Here is an 18,581-nt window from a genome sequence, read left to right as displayed (position 1 = left end):
AACGCACCTCATTTCCAAACTGTCTGAATCCCTGACACACAGAGACCTTCTGCTCTGTACAGAGAGCAAGACTCCATGCATGGCAAAATTAGTTGAATGCTGTTTATTTCACATATAATAATTAGCTTTCTTAATCTTTAAAAAGCTTCCTTTTTATTTCCTCCCAATCAATTCTAATGTACTGTTCTGTTAAATCAGTAAATACTTTATGCAGCACATAATATTGTTAAAATAACAATATTTACATTAACCTGAAATGCCAAGCTCCCAACACAGGTGTTTATCATATATTTCATTTCAAATAAGTGATAAAAGGAGACAATAAGTACAAATAGCATGCTCCGGAAATGTCCTAACCGTGTTTTCAGAGAATACTTGAAAAGTATGGTCAGCACTTCACACTTCACAAAAAGCAGAAATTACAGAACGTAAGCAAAGAGAAACCTCAGCATTAAAGCTGTGAACTTACCTAAAAGCCTCTGCTACACAGACACTGGGTGGTTCTTGGTCATTTCCCTTTACGTACATCAAGGCTTACTGCCATCAATTATGCCAGTGACGTTAGACTGCCATTTACCAACATCCACTTGCTTTGTCTTGTTTACACATGGACACCCTACAGTTCAATATACAAGACAACACTTGCACTATCCATGCAGCTTCTGTACCGTTAACTTATAACCACAAAGAACAGCCTACGTGTGGCACACAGCCTTCCACACTTAAATGAGCACTAAAAATATGCATCAATCCTTTCCTGCATTGATCCTATCAGCCCAGACAAAATGTGCAGCACGCCTGACAGCAGCTCACATTTAAACACATGCTACAAGCAAACATATACGGTTTCAATCAGATACAGTATGCTGCAAGCTTTCAGGATGTTCTGCTTTATTTACACCTGCAGCAACAGTTACATTACCATTATCCCCTATCATCTATGCAAAGGCACATCTGAATTGCCTCGTCACAGTGGTATATATAGTGTGCCATTCCCAGACGTAAACAAACTCCCTCCCTTAGAGGTTTAGGGATTCTAGGAAATCCACCCCGCTATCTCTCCATGGTAACAGTAGCTATAGTAAGGACAACCCATATGTTACGCAACCTGACAGAATATGAAACATTGTCAGCAGTCTACAAATGTCAGCAGTCGTCCTCTCCTCCCCTCTTGCTTGCTTGAGCAGTCTCTACACAGAATTAAAAGGTAAAGATCCCTTATTTGCATTTGAGGTGTCAAAAGAAAGCTTAAATCTGTGGTACTGTAATAGAACCAATTTCTTGTACCAAAGTTGAACCAGCATGTCGTAAACAAACAAACACACACGCACACACTCTCTACCAGGTAGCAGCTTTGCAGTCATACAAAGAAGCCTATAGGCAGCATTTGAAACCCCTTTACAGCCATCAAACTGCAAACAGCAAGGGAGAGTTTAATTTTGTTTGTTTGTTTTTCTGTAATGGTTATTTCTAGGGAATAAGCACTATGCTTGGCATAATGAAATACTAAATAAAATGAACATAATTTTCTTTAACCTACTTGTGACAGGGTGAGGAGCCCTGTACATGATGGTTTGTTTATTTTTAGAACGGGGTACCCCTCCGCCCCTGTGCAATTTATTATTTTGTTTTTGTTTTGTTGTATTATTATTATTATTATTTTTATTATTATTATTTATTTATTTATTTATTTATTTATTTATTTATAAATATGACAGCATAGCGTGCATTTGTTTTGTTATTTTTATTTTAAATGTCTCCTAGCAGAAGCGAGGTCGGCAGCTAGTCCTCTGCCAGTAGTAGTAAAAAAACTCATGCAGATTGTGGCCGAGGGGTAATAGAATAATTACTACCTAATTAAACCCCACAGCCACGGTATATAAACCTGCAGCGCTCTCAGTCCAGGGTGGGTGTTCAGAAGTGGAGAACGCAAGCAGAGTGAGCGAGTGGATTAATATTATAAACAAACCTGAAATATAAATAGGAACAGTGACAGCAACTGCCCAGCCTGTCCTAATGTTTGTGTTTAGTGCTCGTGATTATTTTGTTTAAACTTTCATTTTCGCTCTGTGAGCAAGTGTTTTTGTTTAAATATTTTATTTATTTTTGTTTTTTAAACGGCGCTGCACCGCAGTATTTTGTGTTTGGTTTCTTCCTGCATACTGGCCTGACGTCACCACATCGGCTACCCTGTCACACGTGGTGCTCATCGTGCAATCACCAGCGCCTCCAGGACCCAGGCCAGAAAAGGTACTGCAGGGGGGAGCCGGTGCAGCCACAGCCCAGGAAGGGGAGGCCCACAGATCCAGAACCCAGGTCTCCAGCAGTGGAGGAAGGGTGCCTGCTGTTACCGCCTCAGCCAGCAGAGGGAGAATGCCTGCTGCCTCTGCCTCCACCACCTCCACCGCCAGGAGCAGAGCAGCAGGAGCTGCCTCTGTCTCCACCACCACCAGAAGGGGGGGAGCCCCTGCTGCCGTCGCAGCCAGAAGGGGAGGAGCTGTCGTCGTCGTCTCTGCTTCGCCCGGGGAAGTTGCACCCATTCCTCTCAGGGATGCCACGTCCGCATCGCCTGGGGTTGCCAACAGTCCCGCTTCGCCTGGGGTCGCTGCCGGTCCCGCATTACAGCAGGAAATACTGTGGCCGGAGCCTCACAAAGGGGAGCTGTCGGCCATGAAGAAGGGGGGGGAAGAGGTCAGGAGACCCGCTCCCCCCGCATCAGTTTCGCTGCAGGAGCTCATGTGGCCGGAGCCCCAAAATGGGGAGCTGTCGGCCATGGAAAAGGGGGGGGGGGGGGGGGGGGAGAGGAGGAGGTCCGGAGACCACAGGCAGCTGGGCGGCTGCTAAAATTACCTTGGCCGGAGGAGCCGGCCTGTGTGCGGTCAGCCTGGCCGCTACAGCTTTTTGGGGTGGGAGGTGGATCTCCCACCGTGGCCGCCACCCATGGCCCATTGCTGCCCCTGTTCCGGGACTGTGAAGCGGGACTTTTGGACTAAGGGGGGGGGTGGCTGTTGGGGGTGGGGGGGTGGATATGTAACAGGGTGAGGAGCCCTGTACATGATTGTTTGTTTATTTTTAGAATGGGATACCCCTCTGTCCCTGTGCAATTTATTATTTTGTATTTGTTTTGTGGTATTATTATTATTATTATTATTATTATTATTATTATGATGATGATTTATTTATAAATATGATGGCATTGCCGTGCCTTTGTTTTGTTGGTAATAACTAGCTACATATAATGCCTTTCTCTAACTTGGCTGCAGTACCCATATCTATTTTTCAAAATAAAAACATGCTTACAAATACCAGCGCAAAACTTTGGGTCAGTTGGAGCATACCAGTGACTAAGTCCACATCAAATGGACTAAAATGCAGACTAGAAAATCCTACTAACTTAATCCAGATTGCAGCGTATCAAACAGATGATCCCGGTAATTGGTTTAAGTCATCGGAACAAGTGGAACAAGTTAGACCGATAATGGGGACTAACCTACAGCTGTGGCCAAAATTTTTGCATCACCCTATAGAATTAACACATGTTGCTTCATAAAGTCAAATGAAACCTGCTAAATAATATTATGTTAATTCATTCAATTAAATACCGCTTTGTAGTTTTCCTTATACTTAACAAAAAACTGAAAAATTGAAAAATGTGACATTGCGAAATCTAACATGAAAACACTGTACTACTATTATGGCTTCTGGTAGACTTTTGCATTAACATTTTATAGTTTCTTTGATTACCTGATGTTAAAAAAAAGATCAAAATGATGTTCATACAGACACATTTTCATTACATCAAACATATTTAAGTAAAAAATAAATGTCATGTGCACTTTTTCATGCACATTTCAAACTGGCAGATCATACTTGCATTAAAGGTGCCGACACAGAAAAAATTTAATTGCGTGATAATGGACCATTAGTTGTTTATAGTTCAGGTATATTGACAGAAATTGTATTGCGTTAAACTGAAAACAGTATCAAAAGGAACATGATTAATAATATATATTCTGACAGATCTGACTGCCCAAACGTGACGGACATAAGAAATGTACGGAATAAAGTTTTCAGATGGACTATCATTTCAGAGGAAAAATGCAGCGGTTTCTGCAAACAATGTAAGCAGTAAATGCTTAGGACAAGCAAGCGTAATAAGTTAGTCCACTTGAACAGGATCATCACGAATCAGATTTGGTACGCTGCATTCAGGATTTTGTTTAACCTGATTTAGCAGATGATCTACATGTGATGATTAACTTCTGGTACGGGATTAGAAGGTGTACTAACTTCATTCAAGTGGACTAAACCTGCTTAATCCACTAGTTAGACACATCAAGTGGACTAAATTTGGTACGCTGCAATTGACCCCTTGAGTTTAAACCCTGGTCTGGTCCAGTACAGGCACTAGGCAAGTTTGCCAGTTATCCTCCACTCGGGATGCATTTCCCTGCCAGAGGAGGAGGCCATCGTAGGGGCTTCAGAGTTTGGCATGAGGTAAGAATCTTCTTTATCAGGTTATTGAGAGCATTAGAATGCTGGGTATATTAGCCTGTCTGCATGTATTAGCACAACTTATTAACAGTATCAGAATCAGGGTGTGTATACTGATGATGACTTTGTCTTTTTCCAAATAAAAAGGATCTGTTGATTGTCTAAAGCCACATCATTAAATATTTTCGTTTAACACTTTTATCTTCATCTATTTTATACTGGATTATATTCATTGCATAAAAAAAACATTGAATACATATATAATTAAAATACAGAATTTAGTTTTTCCCTAATCCACTTTACTTTTCTTACGGTTCTCAGAAAATGTTCGGCTTCTCTCTGCTGCTGTCAGTGTTACTTATTGTTTATCCTTCACATCTCCATGCCACTTTCTGCCTCTTTTATGCACCATTCAACTGCAACTTCCTCTGTGGTTTTGCTCTTCAGCCTTTCTCCTTCATACTGTGTTCTTTTCTGCCCTTTCAATTTCTCTGGATTGTTCCTATTTTCTTGACCCTGAGCCAGCTCTCTCCTTCTCAACACCCCTGCCAATTAATCTTATACACTCCTGCAGGCAACATGACATGGGGGAAACCACCTACAGCCAGCTACTCATGCGGCTGGTTACAGTAAGGCTTGCTTATGCTGCCAGCATCAAACTATTCCACCCCTTTAAAACAGTGTCTCCTGTATTAAATACTTTAAATGTTCTATTGTGTATTGTTTCTGTATAAGCATTTGTATGTTGCAGCTTGTTCATAAGATTGTCTTTCTAAAAATAAAAACATACATTTAATAAAATAAATGCCATAATCAATTTTGCCTTACCCTACACATTTCATAACTTAGCACTTATAAAAAAAAATATGTATATAAACACACATCCATTCCACAATGTTTGTGTTTCTACTCTGAATTTTTTGGTATCCTTTACATGACCTGTACCTGTCGGGTGCTAGAAGGTGTCTTAAGGAATGTTAACCCATTCATTCACATTATTTCAAACAATGTGTGTAGAAAGGTAGGCAAAGGAAACTGATGACGAATAAGTTTAACTGGATTGAGATCCGGGGTTGGGGTGGCCATGGAAGATGCCTAGAAGTCTCTGTCATACTCTCCTCTGGCATGGTGGGCACAACACCAAGCACCGTCCCAGGAAAAGAATTATACAGCATCGCGCACCTACCTATACAGGTATGAAAGGGATCTAACTAAGCAGATGGCACAGGTGGTATAAGGTTAACAAAGGCTTACTATTCCAGACACTCCTAAATCTTCAAAAGGAGAGAGGATGTTTTTAGTGGAAATACTCTCACAAAAGCAAGTTCTGAGTCACCTGAATCACTATAAGGCACTGGGTCTACAAAGGAAAGCTTCAACAGTTATTTTGATATTGTGTTTCACAAAAGCATGCAGTAGGGCACATTTATTAAATGTGCTGTTGTCTGCACTTGACCGTTTGACCCTGACACAATGTGAATACTAAGTATAGAAGGCTGTGTGGTCCAGTGGTTAAAGAAAAGGGCTTGTAGCCAGGAGGTCCCCGGTTCAACTCCCACCTCAGCCACTGACTCGTTGTGTGACCCTGAGCAAGTCACTTAACCTTCTTGTGCTCCATCTTTCAGCTGAGACGTAGTTGTAAGTGACTGCAGCTGATGCATAGTTCACACACCCTAGTCTCTATAAGTCGCCTTGGATAAAGGCGTCTGCTAAATAAACAAATAATAATAAACCATGTGTACTTCTTTGCATTTTTGTTACTGTAGCGACTATGCAGGTTCCAAATACTTGGATCTTGCTTGAAATTTCATTCAGATTTCAGGATACAAGCCATTCCTCATCTGGTCAGCTGTGGTTTGTAATGTTAGATATGTCCCTCTTATTAAACTAGTCTCTTCCATCTGATCCCTAAATATGTTACGATTGCTGTTATTCTCACCTTTTGATTGTAGATCACTTATTTAAAATATATACCTTTGTGCATTTAATCAGCTGGTCTTAAATTAGTTCATAACATACAGTACAGCATGGGATTATTGGGCTTCCTAAAACTTGATGCTTCCCAAATTAGCTTTTCATTACATTATAGTAAGTTCCAAAATGTATATCCACCAGGCCCAAGGCCATGTCTGAAATTATACACAATAATGGTAAATCACACAGCGGGAATACAGATACATTTCAGTAGTTCTAAGACAGAGACCACAGATACCCTGACTAACAAAATTAGTAATGAAGAGAACCAAAGACATACGAGTTGTGCCTGTTCATACAAATTCTTATTCAGCTACCAATACAAGAGTTCTATCCACCAGGGTATGCTAATCAATTCTATGAAGAGATCGTTATTACAAAGGATCTTGGAAAACTCTTGAAATGGAATCATCTGTGCCACATGAAAATTTAAACCAGGATTCAAATTTCTACATATTATTTTGTACAAAGGTACAAAATTTAAAGGCATGTTAAATGATCTTAACTGAGAAAAAGCAATATCTTTGGATCTAAAAGCTCTAAAAGACCATTGTTATTGTCGAAATAAAAAAAATCTTTTAAAATGTCGACCGAATATTAACAATAACTGACAATGCACTGTGCAGTCAACTGTTCCTGGAGGATACAGTCACCGTTTTCTGCTCTTTATGTTTTGTCCACACCTATTTATTTAAAAAAAAAAAAAAAAAAAGAACACAGGCTGGGCTTCAAAGCAAACATCCATTACACAGAAATCTGAACCAGTACATCAAAAACACAGTTTAAATGTATTGAAGTGCACTAAATTGGAACTTTATTTTTTTTTAGCAAGAAATGCAGAGGTGATGATAAATAAAAATTCCAACTTGAAAACTGCAAAAAAAAAAAAAAAAAAAGTAGCAGTAACATTAGCTACTTCTAATTTCATGCCCACTGCACCTACCCTTCTGCTTCTACCTTTTTTTATATTAGATGTTGCAGCAGCTTACTTCTGAACCCTTTGTCAAGCAGACATTCCGTAATATGTTAAATTTTCTGTTGCTGTGGAGTTATTTTTTTTCCGATATTGGATAAAGGTATGGTAGAGGCAGAAATAATGTCACAGCAGAAATAATAAAGTCACAGCACAAAAATGTCGTAAAAGAAACAGTGAGATATAGTATTGTGGTCCTACAGTGCAAACCACAAACAATTAAAATGCCCCAAAAGTGTATAAGTCATTATTGAAATATGTTCTTGTACTTTGCACTTTTACTTTGCACAGTTACAGAAAGAGTTTCACGCTTCAAAGGTTAGTGGTAGGATAATCTTCAATCAATATATAATATTTGAATACACCAACTTGCTACAGTACCTTCATTTGGTCCCTTGAATATCCTTTGCCAAGAAGTTCCTTGTAGGACAACCCTGATTTTATCAAAATAATTTTTCTTCCAACTTTCCATTACAAATTGTGGTTGCTATTGGCATTCATTAGAATGTTGGTCAACTTGATAAAAAATGTTCAGCTTAATTTGTTTTCTGAACTGGTTACAAATATGAAATGTATTTTTTTTTTTTAGTCAGTCATGCAAGTCCTCTTCTAATGTAGGATTATTTTTGTTTCCTGCTAATGCAGCTCTAACATTTGCAATACACAGCTAGTCCTGGCCTTAACATTACCTCCAACTCAACAGACAAGGCCTTTTTCTCATAGATCTCCGAGATTATGGAATGCTCTGCCGTCATTTGTCAGGGAAGCTGGGGCCGTTGCAGTTTTCAAGTCAAGACTAAAAACACACTTTTATAAAATGGCTTTCTTATCTTTGTGGGTTTAAATGTAACTTTAAAATTGCTGCTTTTGTATTATGTGTATACTGTTATTTAAATCTGTTATTTAAATGGTATGACTGTGGCAGTTGTATGAGTTGTATGTGTGACATGCTATACAAATGTATTGTGGTTTGTTCTTTTCTGCTATGTACTCTGTACAGTGCTTTGCGATACTTTTGTATAAAAAGTGCTATATAAATGCAATAAATAATATGTAGATTGTGACCTTTTGTGTTTTCATGCTAAGCAACTTGCGAAGTAAGTTTGAAGACAACTCAAACTTTCCCATCCTCCCTCTAAAAATAATATGTGTCATGATCATACATACATTTCCAGGTCACACTTCACTCTTTCAACAGCATTACTTTTTCAGTTTAGGACACTAGCGTGTCTGTAAAGCTGAAAGGGTTACAGTCAGTGTGGAGTAGTGGTTAGGGCTCTGGACTCTTGATTAAGTTACTTTACCTAGATTGCTCTAGTAAAAACCCAACTGTATAAATGGGTAATTGTATGTAAAAATAATGTGATATCTTGTAACAGTTGTAAGTCGCCCTGGATAAGGGCATCTGCTAAGAAAGAAATAATAATAATAATAATAATAATAATAATAATAATAATAATAATAATAATAATAATAATAATAATAATGTTAATAATAAATGTACAGAACACCATGATCTATTTATTACTGTCTTAATTTGAGATACAAACACACAGAGCATTGAATAGATATAGCTCCAGCTCTATTTTCCTAACACATTGATATGTTTGTGATTATATTATTAAAATAATGCTCAATTAAGTATGAACTTCTTAAATCTAATTTCCATCGGTAATTAGGTGCATCGCTTAAACTAAGAACAAGCATTTGAAATTGTGAAGTAGGCAACCCTACTTAAAATCAATGTAGAGATCTACCCAGAAAGGTCTGAACTTCATGCATGGTGCACAAACCACTTCAACCTTAATACCTGTGTATGGGTGTGACAGGGAGGACCCTGTCACTGGTTCAGCTATGCTGCTGATTGGTTGGGGGGGGGGGGGGCATGCCCAGGGAGCCTATGTCTGTTTGGGAACGCAGCAGTGCCGACGTTAGAGGCTACTACACGGCCATAGCCATACAGACGGGCACTAAGCGAATGCTTGCTTTGTGTACACCGAGGAGGAGAGAACTACTGCACAAAACCCTTCCACTCCAAGACGCTGCTCATGAAGCCATTGCCCAGCCGAGGCCGTCAGGAAGAGGCCGGAGTCGCCGGGAGGACACCGGGACTTGGCTAGGTTAGTTTACGGGATTTGATTCTAACAACCAATAAAGAGAGGTTTCGTAGGGTAGATTCCGGGACGTCTCTTTTAGTGAGGCTGGTGCTCGCCATGTTAGCTTTGTTTTGTTTTGTTTTCTTTATTAAATCTGACACTAGCAATTGTACCCTGGTAGCAGCACTTGGGTTGTTATTAAATAGGTGTGCCGTGTCAACACCCACTGCTCTGTATCTGCCTTGTTATTATTCAGCGACAACCCACATAAGTAACATCACCCTGTTACACTGGGATTCTCCAACATTATGTGAGTGGCAACAGCCGATACTGAATCAGCAGTGCTCAACCAGGTTATCGCAGATGATGCTGATATACTCTACATTCTTTTGGAAAGCACCTCCATGTGTTTAGTATTTCAGAGATAGGGAGGCCACTTCCTGCTGTATATTACTGTATACTGTCTAAACAGCAATCTTGAGCATACAATTTCTCTTAATAAAATTGTAATTGTTAACCAGAATATAGTTAGGAAATGTTATGCTTCAATCAGTTGAGGATGGCAATTATTCTATTGATATGTGGAGACAAAAGAACAGAAGAACTATAAATAGAACCACTACTTTAACGCATTTCATTTCAGTGGGTGTCCATGACTGTCATTTAAATGTGTGCAGTGGTGTAAAGTTATAAATCACCATACCATTAAAGTCACGATTTTGAAAAAATAGGACAATAACAGAAGATAAAGAGGTTTAGTTGATACACCCTCTCTGCTACATAAATATAGCAACATAACAAAAGTTAACTTCAAATTCCTGCTATGTTACCAAGGACATGTGTGATAGTTTCCATTACGCTCATTGTAGCTTTGGCTTCTTACTGCGAATAGTAAATACCTTACATATTTTGAGATTTGACAATATATTATGTAGGCTGTGCATCACCAGGGAAATGGAAGTTGCAACCAAAAATATTTTTAATACATATAAGAAATCGATTTTCAAAGATCTGTCAAAAAATCTGAACCAGAGAAAATAAAATTGCAGTAGAAACTCAGAGTTACGAACACCAAACTTGCGAAGTGACCGGTCTACCGAACACCCCTTTCAGCCGGAAGTATGCAATCACTCAACCATTTGTGCAATGCAACCAGATAGGTGGCGTGCTGGTCATGAAGGCAAAATTACTGTACCAACAAATGTATCCAGACAAAGGTGAGGCAGATTTCAAACCAAGTACCGGCAATTTTAGTTTTAAACAAAGCACAGTTTTTTTCCCCCCCAAGCCAAAGAAGGCTGAATGAATGCATTTTGTTTACAATAAAATAAAAACATGTACATTCTGTACATTTATCTCAAAATCAGAATAAAAATATAATTATAGGAGGATGTCAAAAGCCATTTGTAACAGCAATGGAAGTAGTTTACCTATCATAAATTACATACATTATTGAATACTGAGAGTAGGTACTGTTTTAAACTTTGTAAATATAAATATTAATTATATTAAACTATATAACATTTGCTACAATATGCAATACTTACTGCATTTGTCAATGGAAGGGATTCATCTTTAAAAAAAAAAAAAAAAAAAAGTCAGTGCAAACATAAGAACAAATTATGAAGATTCTTTTTTTGCACTTGGAATCATGTAAAATCGAAAGTCGAGCTGTTCCACAGAGGTTTCCATTAAGCAGATGTTACTGAACCTGTTTCTGTTTAAAAAGTTGTTGTAGTTACAGTTGCTAAAAACCTTCCCTCAATATGTCCCCAGGAGAGAAATTCCCAATACTGTACACTGGTTGCTTTATACACATTTAAGTGCTGAGGAAATACCTTACAGGTTAAGCAAAAAACAACATGAACCTACAAGTAAAGCCAAAAGTTTAACCCTTTAAAAGAGTAAGTATCGGGGTTCCGAGAAATATAGCGTTACACGTCCCCATGTGTTGCTACAACTGTTTAAATAATGTAATTTAATTTTTATTTTCATTGCTAACATCCCGACAACTTTTTACACTTGTATCTTAAAAGTATGTTTCAAAGCTGTTTTCAAAATGGCCACTCTAGTGCACTGATAGTGTAAGGATTATTGTCCACACTGTCATACAGGTAACACAGCAATAACTACCCATGATGTGGTACAGAACAGAAAAGCCAGAGCACTTGTTGTTATGGTTTTTGGGTTTTTTTTTTTTTTTTTTTTTAAATCGCTCTTCCTGCAGTGATTTACAGGGCAGATCTCAAACCCCAGTGCACTAGAGCGGCCATTTTGAAAATATCTTTGAAACAGACTTTAAAGTTAGAAGTGTAAAAAGTTGTCAGGACGGGAAGACGTTTAGCTATATCACTAAAAAATAAAATTCTGCCTGTACAGGTTCAAGTTCATTGAACTTGTGTCTTTGAATCATTGCACACCAAAAAGTATCTGAGAGTCAGAAGCATTAAAAACAACTTCACCAGGCACATGTTTACTGGCATTACTAGTTATGTTGTACTTTCTTAATAACATTTGATTTGTTTTTAGACAAAGTAACAGTGAAATGACCCCCACCATCAACAGTAATCAACTCACAAGTATATATAGGACTCGATTCTGATGAAACGAGTGCAATCGCAGACGCAGTGGTTAAAGTCAAACGCGTCTGCCTAGTAGGGCGTGGCCTCTCCAAAAGTGCGATTCTAATCAAAATAAAAACCCAGCACAAGGGCGTTTAGTGGCGCAGTGACAGTGTCCAACCAATCAATGCTGACTAGGCTGGGGAATCTGCTATCCAATCAGGGCCAGGCAAAAATCCCTTTAAGAGACAGAATGCGCTTCCGTCACCGCAAGGCTCCGTTTTGAATGTAGAAGTGGTGATCATGTCGAGCGGCAGTAGCATAGAGCAAGAAAAAACAGTGTAAGTCAGAAGAGCAAGTAGTAGGTCACTCGCCAAGAGAACACGTAAATCATGCTTCACAACACAGGAGATTGCTATATTAATAGAAGAGGTAGAGGCACATAGGGCAATCATTTATTATTTATAATAATTACACAAGATACATGATTTCATGGCATTGACATTACTATATGTAAAGTGTAAAATACTTACTCCCTCCCTGATCCTTCTACCAGTAGCAGCAGCGGATTAATTTTCTGAGCTTGTAATGTACTAGAGTTTCAATATAACCAGGGCTTTAATTCTCATGGAATATTTCCTGGAGCCCAACCGTGTCCGTCCCCCCCCCCCCCAATTTGTGAAAAGATCATGGAAAGAATAAAAGTACAGCTAACTCTTTATTTATTTATTTATTCATTCATTTGAGTGTATGTTTGTGCACTTGAGTACATTTCAGTATTTAAGATACCGTATTAGGTCATTAAAAATAATCTAGTTATCTGCAATATGTGTTCATCCTGATCATGCTGTTTGTTCAGTTACTTGTTCACAGTGTGTGTTCATAAAGTCAAATCCTCTTTCTCCTGGCTTTAGAAGAGATGAACGTGCCTGTGTTGTTACTGTGATATGCTTAAATAAAGTTGCTGAAAGTAATCGGACTGCGTGCAGTTGTTTGATTTCAACTCGTCATTCAAAACGGAGACTAGTTGCTATAGTATTGTGGTTACTGTATTGCCACTGACAGCAAACGCTTTCTCGATTATTTATTTTTTACTTTATTTGCTATACTAAATTTAAATAAATAGATAGGACAGCGAGGAAGCAGAATTGACAGACAACATTCAGAGGGTGTGTGCACTACAAGAATGGAGACTTTCTTTCAACAAGCAGGCAAAAGGTAAAATAAACAAATACCGTACTTACGTATTTTCGGCGGGTTGATTTGGAACAGTGATTAAACATAGTTTGAAAGATAACATTCAAGATCCTTCATGAAAGATTTAAGCCCTCATATTGACCAATCAGGTTAAAGGAAATCTCTAATTTTCTAATTTGTTACAATGTTTCAAACTAGTTAAGCTCATAACACAGCGAAACCGATATCTTGTTTCAGGTCTGCCGATAGTAGTGACTTATTTCAATCACGGAGACAAAGCAAATACATTGTGTTACGTTTACACAGCAGTTAACTTGTTTAAAGTTGCACATGATACACGCACACGCACACAGCACTAGCAACAACCAAGGAAAGAAAGGACAGACATACACATACAGATACAGAAGTGGCACTCCTGTTATGCTGCTCTCCATATACTGTACATAAATATTTTCACTTGTAATAATTGTCATGAAAATAAATTGCTACAGTCCTCATGAAAATAAATGTAGTACTCCGTTGTATCTGCAAAATAGTTCATTTACAAATAATATTGTTAGTTTCTTATGTTTTGTCGTTTTTTGTCTTTTCTTTCTTTGAATTCCTCTTTCTATGTCAGTCCAAGCGCACACAGTTGTTACTTAGGACTACTTTGCTTTTAATAGTGTGTTCAATTCTTAAAGTTCCTGATTGCGCCACTAAATAAACCTGATTTCAGCGGGTCTTAACGCAGTGCTCAATTGTCTATTTGGGACCCCATTGCGCTGTCATCAGAATCGCTTCGGCGAATATGTTAATGATACCACGCCCCGAAATTTATGCCGACATGTGGCGATGGGGCAAGCGCTATATAACGGCACAGGACATGTCTTCAGAATACCATTTCAGCGCAGTGGGGTTTTTTTTTTACGTCTCCACTCCATTTTTGCGGCACAGAATCGGGGGCAAGCGCCGTTTGCGCTTGCACTTGAGCTGTGATCAGAATACAGCCCATAATGTTATTTGAGGTTTTGATGGCTCACCTGAACCGGCTACTCTGAATGGAGTCATAGATAACTGATTTGTATCTTTAAATGTACATAAAATTGATTGTACATACAGAATTCTCTCTCAAAAGGAAATTAATAGAATAATAGAATGCGTAACAATGTATACTTTCATTGCCAACAATTAGCAACCCTGTATTCAACAGCTTGGGCACATGAATATTTGAATATTTCAAGGTATCTTGGGTCATTCATCTTCTCTTAGCATATACCAATATTGATTATATAAATAGTGGCATCGCAATATTCCTATACCTGAGGGACACAAAAGTCACAGAAGGGCTCTAGTCAAGCTACTATACATAAAATACAGGCACTGTTTGTGCACCATTTTAAAAATATTGTGGCGAGGCTAATTAATTTTTCATATAAATCCCTGCATTTTTAGAGCTGGCATTAAGTAGTTGATTGTTTTCACCCCCCTGCGACAAATTGCCTGCTGTGCCCCCTGCACAATATTTAAATGAGTGTTACACGTAACTTCTGCAAACCAAGGTAAGATATAGAACAGTATACTGTATAAATTACAGCATATATAATGTAGAAGATTCTACCTGTTGATGATGAATTAATATATGGTTCCAACTGCTGATATTTTGCATGCTTTTTTAAATATCTGAATGATAAATCCTGGTGCCTGCCAGCTGTCAGTACAACTTTAACAATAAGCTGTCTCTCGATGGGGCTTTCCATATGCCAGTTTAACTGAACAATAGAAACATGCTGCTTACTTTCTGTTCAGCTGGTTAGAAGGTCATCAGCATAACCATGTTTTATTTCTTACACCTGTAGCTATAAACATAAATTGGTATTGATCTTTCAGTTTTTCCTTGGTAATAAAAAACATCAGACTCAATCCGATGTATTCTTGATGTGTAAAAATCAAGCTACTATAGACAGTTAAATTATAAAGCCTGTTTTAGATCAATATACATGTTCTGTATGTGTACCCCCTCTTTTTGCCCAAAAGAACCAACTGCCCAACATTTTGGAATAGTTCATACCTTTCTTAAGGGAGCATGTGTTTGAAGACATGGCACAACAACTATATATACAGTACCGACACAAATTAAGGAAACAACAATTGAGTTACAGCAAGTTGTCAATTTTCCTCACTCAGACCTATACAAAGTATTAAAGAAAGCATAAATATTATAGATGGGACCATGCTGATTGACAAACAAAGCCTCCCATACAAAATACAATAGTAAAGATATGGTATATTTTTTATATTATATAGGGTCCAATACTGTTTTCTACAAGTTTTTGAAAGGTGGCCTTAAATTCCAATTTCTGTGTTATCCAGTAGCTGCTATGTCATACTATGTGCATCCCTATTTATTTATGTTCATATACCTTTTATGTTGGCCCTTAAGCAGTTAATACACCCGCATGTTGTGTCATGAAATGCTGCCAGAGCCAGATATTTTAGGGTAGTGGAAATGCTGCCTGGTATACCCCTGTAAAACGCACAAGGGGTCAAGTCAATGTGAATTTAGTAACCATTTCCAGTGTTTTTCCAGTGTTTAATTTTTTTGTATCCGGGGTGTTTTATCGTTTATCGGTTAAAAATGAAAATCAGAAGCCCTAAATATAATGTACAGGTATTAAGATTTTTTCTTTTTTTTTTTTTAAATCCATCCATTTCATGTAAAACAATTGCTGTAACCACTGGAGTTATGTGTTGCATTGCCCAATATACAAAATTCCAAGTTTTGCTTAGTTATCAATGGATATGTTTATTATTTTAAAATACTTTTTGTGAAATAAGTAAAGAGATAACAGCAACAGCCGTAACTTACCTTTCAGGTTTTTAGGATTATTCTGTTTTGTTCGAGGCATTTTTTTTTTTTATATTTCCAATCACTGGTACATTACTGCTGACTATGTTTCAGAAGGTCAGTTGGCCAAGGAAGAGGGGAGCCTCCTATGACCCTCCTGAACAACATCAAGTCGTCTGTCTAAAAAAAAAAAAAAGTAGGAATGGAAGAAAACATTAAATAGTTCTCACACATGTTATACCTTTACCCTTACTGATGACATTATCAATACCCAGCAGCAAATAAAGACAATAGTTTACCTACAAATCAGCCATGGTGACTTTTATTTATTACCAAAACCTGTAAAATGTTGTAACACACATTTCTTATTGTACCTTGCACACTACTGTCTAATACAAGAGTGATGCATTGATATTTGCAACCAGTGATATTTACTGTTGGGAGACACCTGACCTTCATGCCATAGCATCCCCCAAACGCATCTGCTGTGCAATCTGTATCACAACACTTACAGATTAAGGGTGGCACTGCAGCCAATGATGACACATTTCCCGTGTGCAATGGCTTTTAAGAATAGGATTACATAGACAATTGAACAATTCAAAACTGGTTTTACTGTGAGTTTACCATGTTAACGGAGGATTCTTCCCTCACTAAAAAAAAAAAAAAAAAGAACCCTTAGAAAGCCCGCAATAAAAACACAGCTTTCCACAATATGATATGATGTATTTACAGTAACAGTTCTTAAATTTCAAAGCATGACAATTGGCATTTCAGCGAATATATATATATATATATATATATATATATATATATATATATATTGGTTGGGGGGGGTACGTTTTTGTTTGTATTTATTGCTATTCTTCTGTTAAAATTAATAAACATTAATTGCTAAATGGTCTGTTCGGGGGGTTGTTTTTAACTAAAACAAGTCATGTTGAAACAGACTGAGTTCTGAAAACGAGGTTATGTTTAACAAAAAAGTCTAGACAAGGCTCTAAAACGCTTCATTCCGGTGCAGGCTCGGGAGGTAAAAACGCTTTGCGTTTTCGTTTAAATCTCATCAGAAATAATTGCGCGGGATTAAACTGCATTTTTATAACACTAGAACAGAAATGTGGTTAAGGGGAGGAGCCTGGGAAAACCCCTCTGCAACAACCGTGTAAAACTAAAAGACAATTCCCTACTGGAAAAGGAAAGGGAAAAACAAAACAAACAAACAAACAAACAAACAAACAAACAAAAATAATACAATTATAATTGGACTAAAACATTTGTTATTGTTTTCTCTAAGACGCAGTATCAACTAAATTAAATAAAACTATTACCACAAAACAAAAAATAAAAACAATGAATTTACAGAATACCGTCCGTTGAAAAAAAATTAAATACTGCATGAAAATTCACCAAAACAATGCAACGTTGCTTGCAACGATTGATAACTGGCCTGCTGGTTTAGACCACAAGTATATTATCACGACTGCATCTTTGCCGTTGTCAGCGTAAAATTATTAGGCATTTTTTGCAGCTTAAACAAACAACTGACCTTTTCATATTTGCAACGTCCTGACTTGACTACACACACAACCCTTTTTACACATCTCACACAAATGCACCCAAAACATTAACGCACTAAAAAGGCAACGGTTGGAAACCTAAACAGTCATACTTACGAGACTTGAGTTTAATAAATCTCAGGTTTTTGATAACAAACGTTTACGGTAATTAAGGTCTGCTTTTTTTTCTTTACCTTCGCTCACTTTCTATTGCAGGAAACAGACAGGCCCACTGACGTCAACGGGGGTCCCGTCCCCGCCTCCCAACTGGAGAAACGTAAGAAGGGAGGTTTGTGATATACGCACATCAATAAAGGAAACACTTTTTTTTTATTTTAATTTTTTAAAGAACACCACAGGAGTAAAAATGTTAAATATAAATAAACTCTACTCATGTCTTTCAGATTTTTGGAACATTATGTAATACAATACGTTATTGTACATAAGAGTTGTATGTCTTGGTCCCCTTGCTACCTCCCTTTTGTACATAGTTTGAGGACTGACGGATATCCCGGAGGTTCCTTGTTGTCAGGTCATGTTGTGTCCCTTCACTACCGACTGGGCTTTCCCATTCAGATCTCCCTTAATCCAGCAACCCAACGCATGGTAACGTTAAACTCGGGTTTATTTCATTTAAAGGTAAATTAGTAAGAGACAGAAACACTTCACCTGTCGCCCCTGGAAGACTTTACACACCAAACTAATTAATTGGATGTGTTCCAAGTTCAAATCAGAGAATAAATACGTTTTTCAAAATTGCATTAACGATGCTTTGCCAAGCTTCTGGGAATGGTGTCAGGTTGCAGAACACTCATTGGATTACGACAACAGCTGGTTTTTCTTCATTGGTACAGTAAAGAATTTCTCTCTTTGAGAACTGATGCAGGTCTGAAACAAGCA

At 37.9% G+C, this 18,581-nt stretch overlaps 1 protein-coding gene across 5 annotated transcripts in view; it reads right to left on the bottom strand.

Annotated features, from left to right (window-relative positions):
• Positions 1-17,944, bottom strand: part of LOC117400435 (zinc finger protein 40-like) — a 100,630-nt gene extending 82,686 nt beyond the window's left edge. For 3 of the 5 annotated variants that reach the window (XM_034000406.3, XM_034000402.3, XM_034000407.3), the window contains exons 1-2: positions 17,799-17,927; positions 16,144-16,302 (exon numbers count right to left, since the gene is read on the bottom strand). In XM_034000406.3, the coding sequence (XP_033856297.3) occupies positions 16,144-16,183 (40 nt within the window). In that variant the 5' untranslated portion in view covers positions 16,184-16,302; positions 17,799-17,927. Of the gene's footprint in view, positions 1-16,143; positions 16,303-17,671; positions 17,759-17,798 lie in introns of those variants that run through there. The other 2 variants (XM_034000403.3, XM_034000405.3) reach the window with 2 other exon arrangements.
• Between the last annotated feature and the right edge of the window lie 637 nt (positions 17,945-18,581).

The sequence above is a fragment of the Acipenser ruthenus genome, chromosome 4 (genome assembly GCF_902713425.1).
Source record: "Acipenser ruthenus chromosome 4, fAciRut3.2 maternal haplotype, whole genome shotgun sequence".
NCBI classification, from domain to species: domain Eukaryota; kingdom Metazoa; phylum Chordata; class Actinopteri; order Acipenseriformes; family Acipenseridae; genus Acipenser; species Acipenser ruthenus.
Note: the sequence above shows the minus strand (reverse complement) of the source record. Positions and strands in the feature narration are given on the sequence as shown.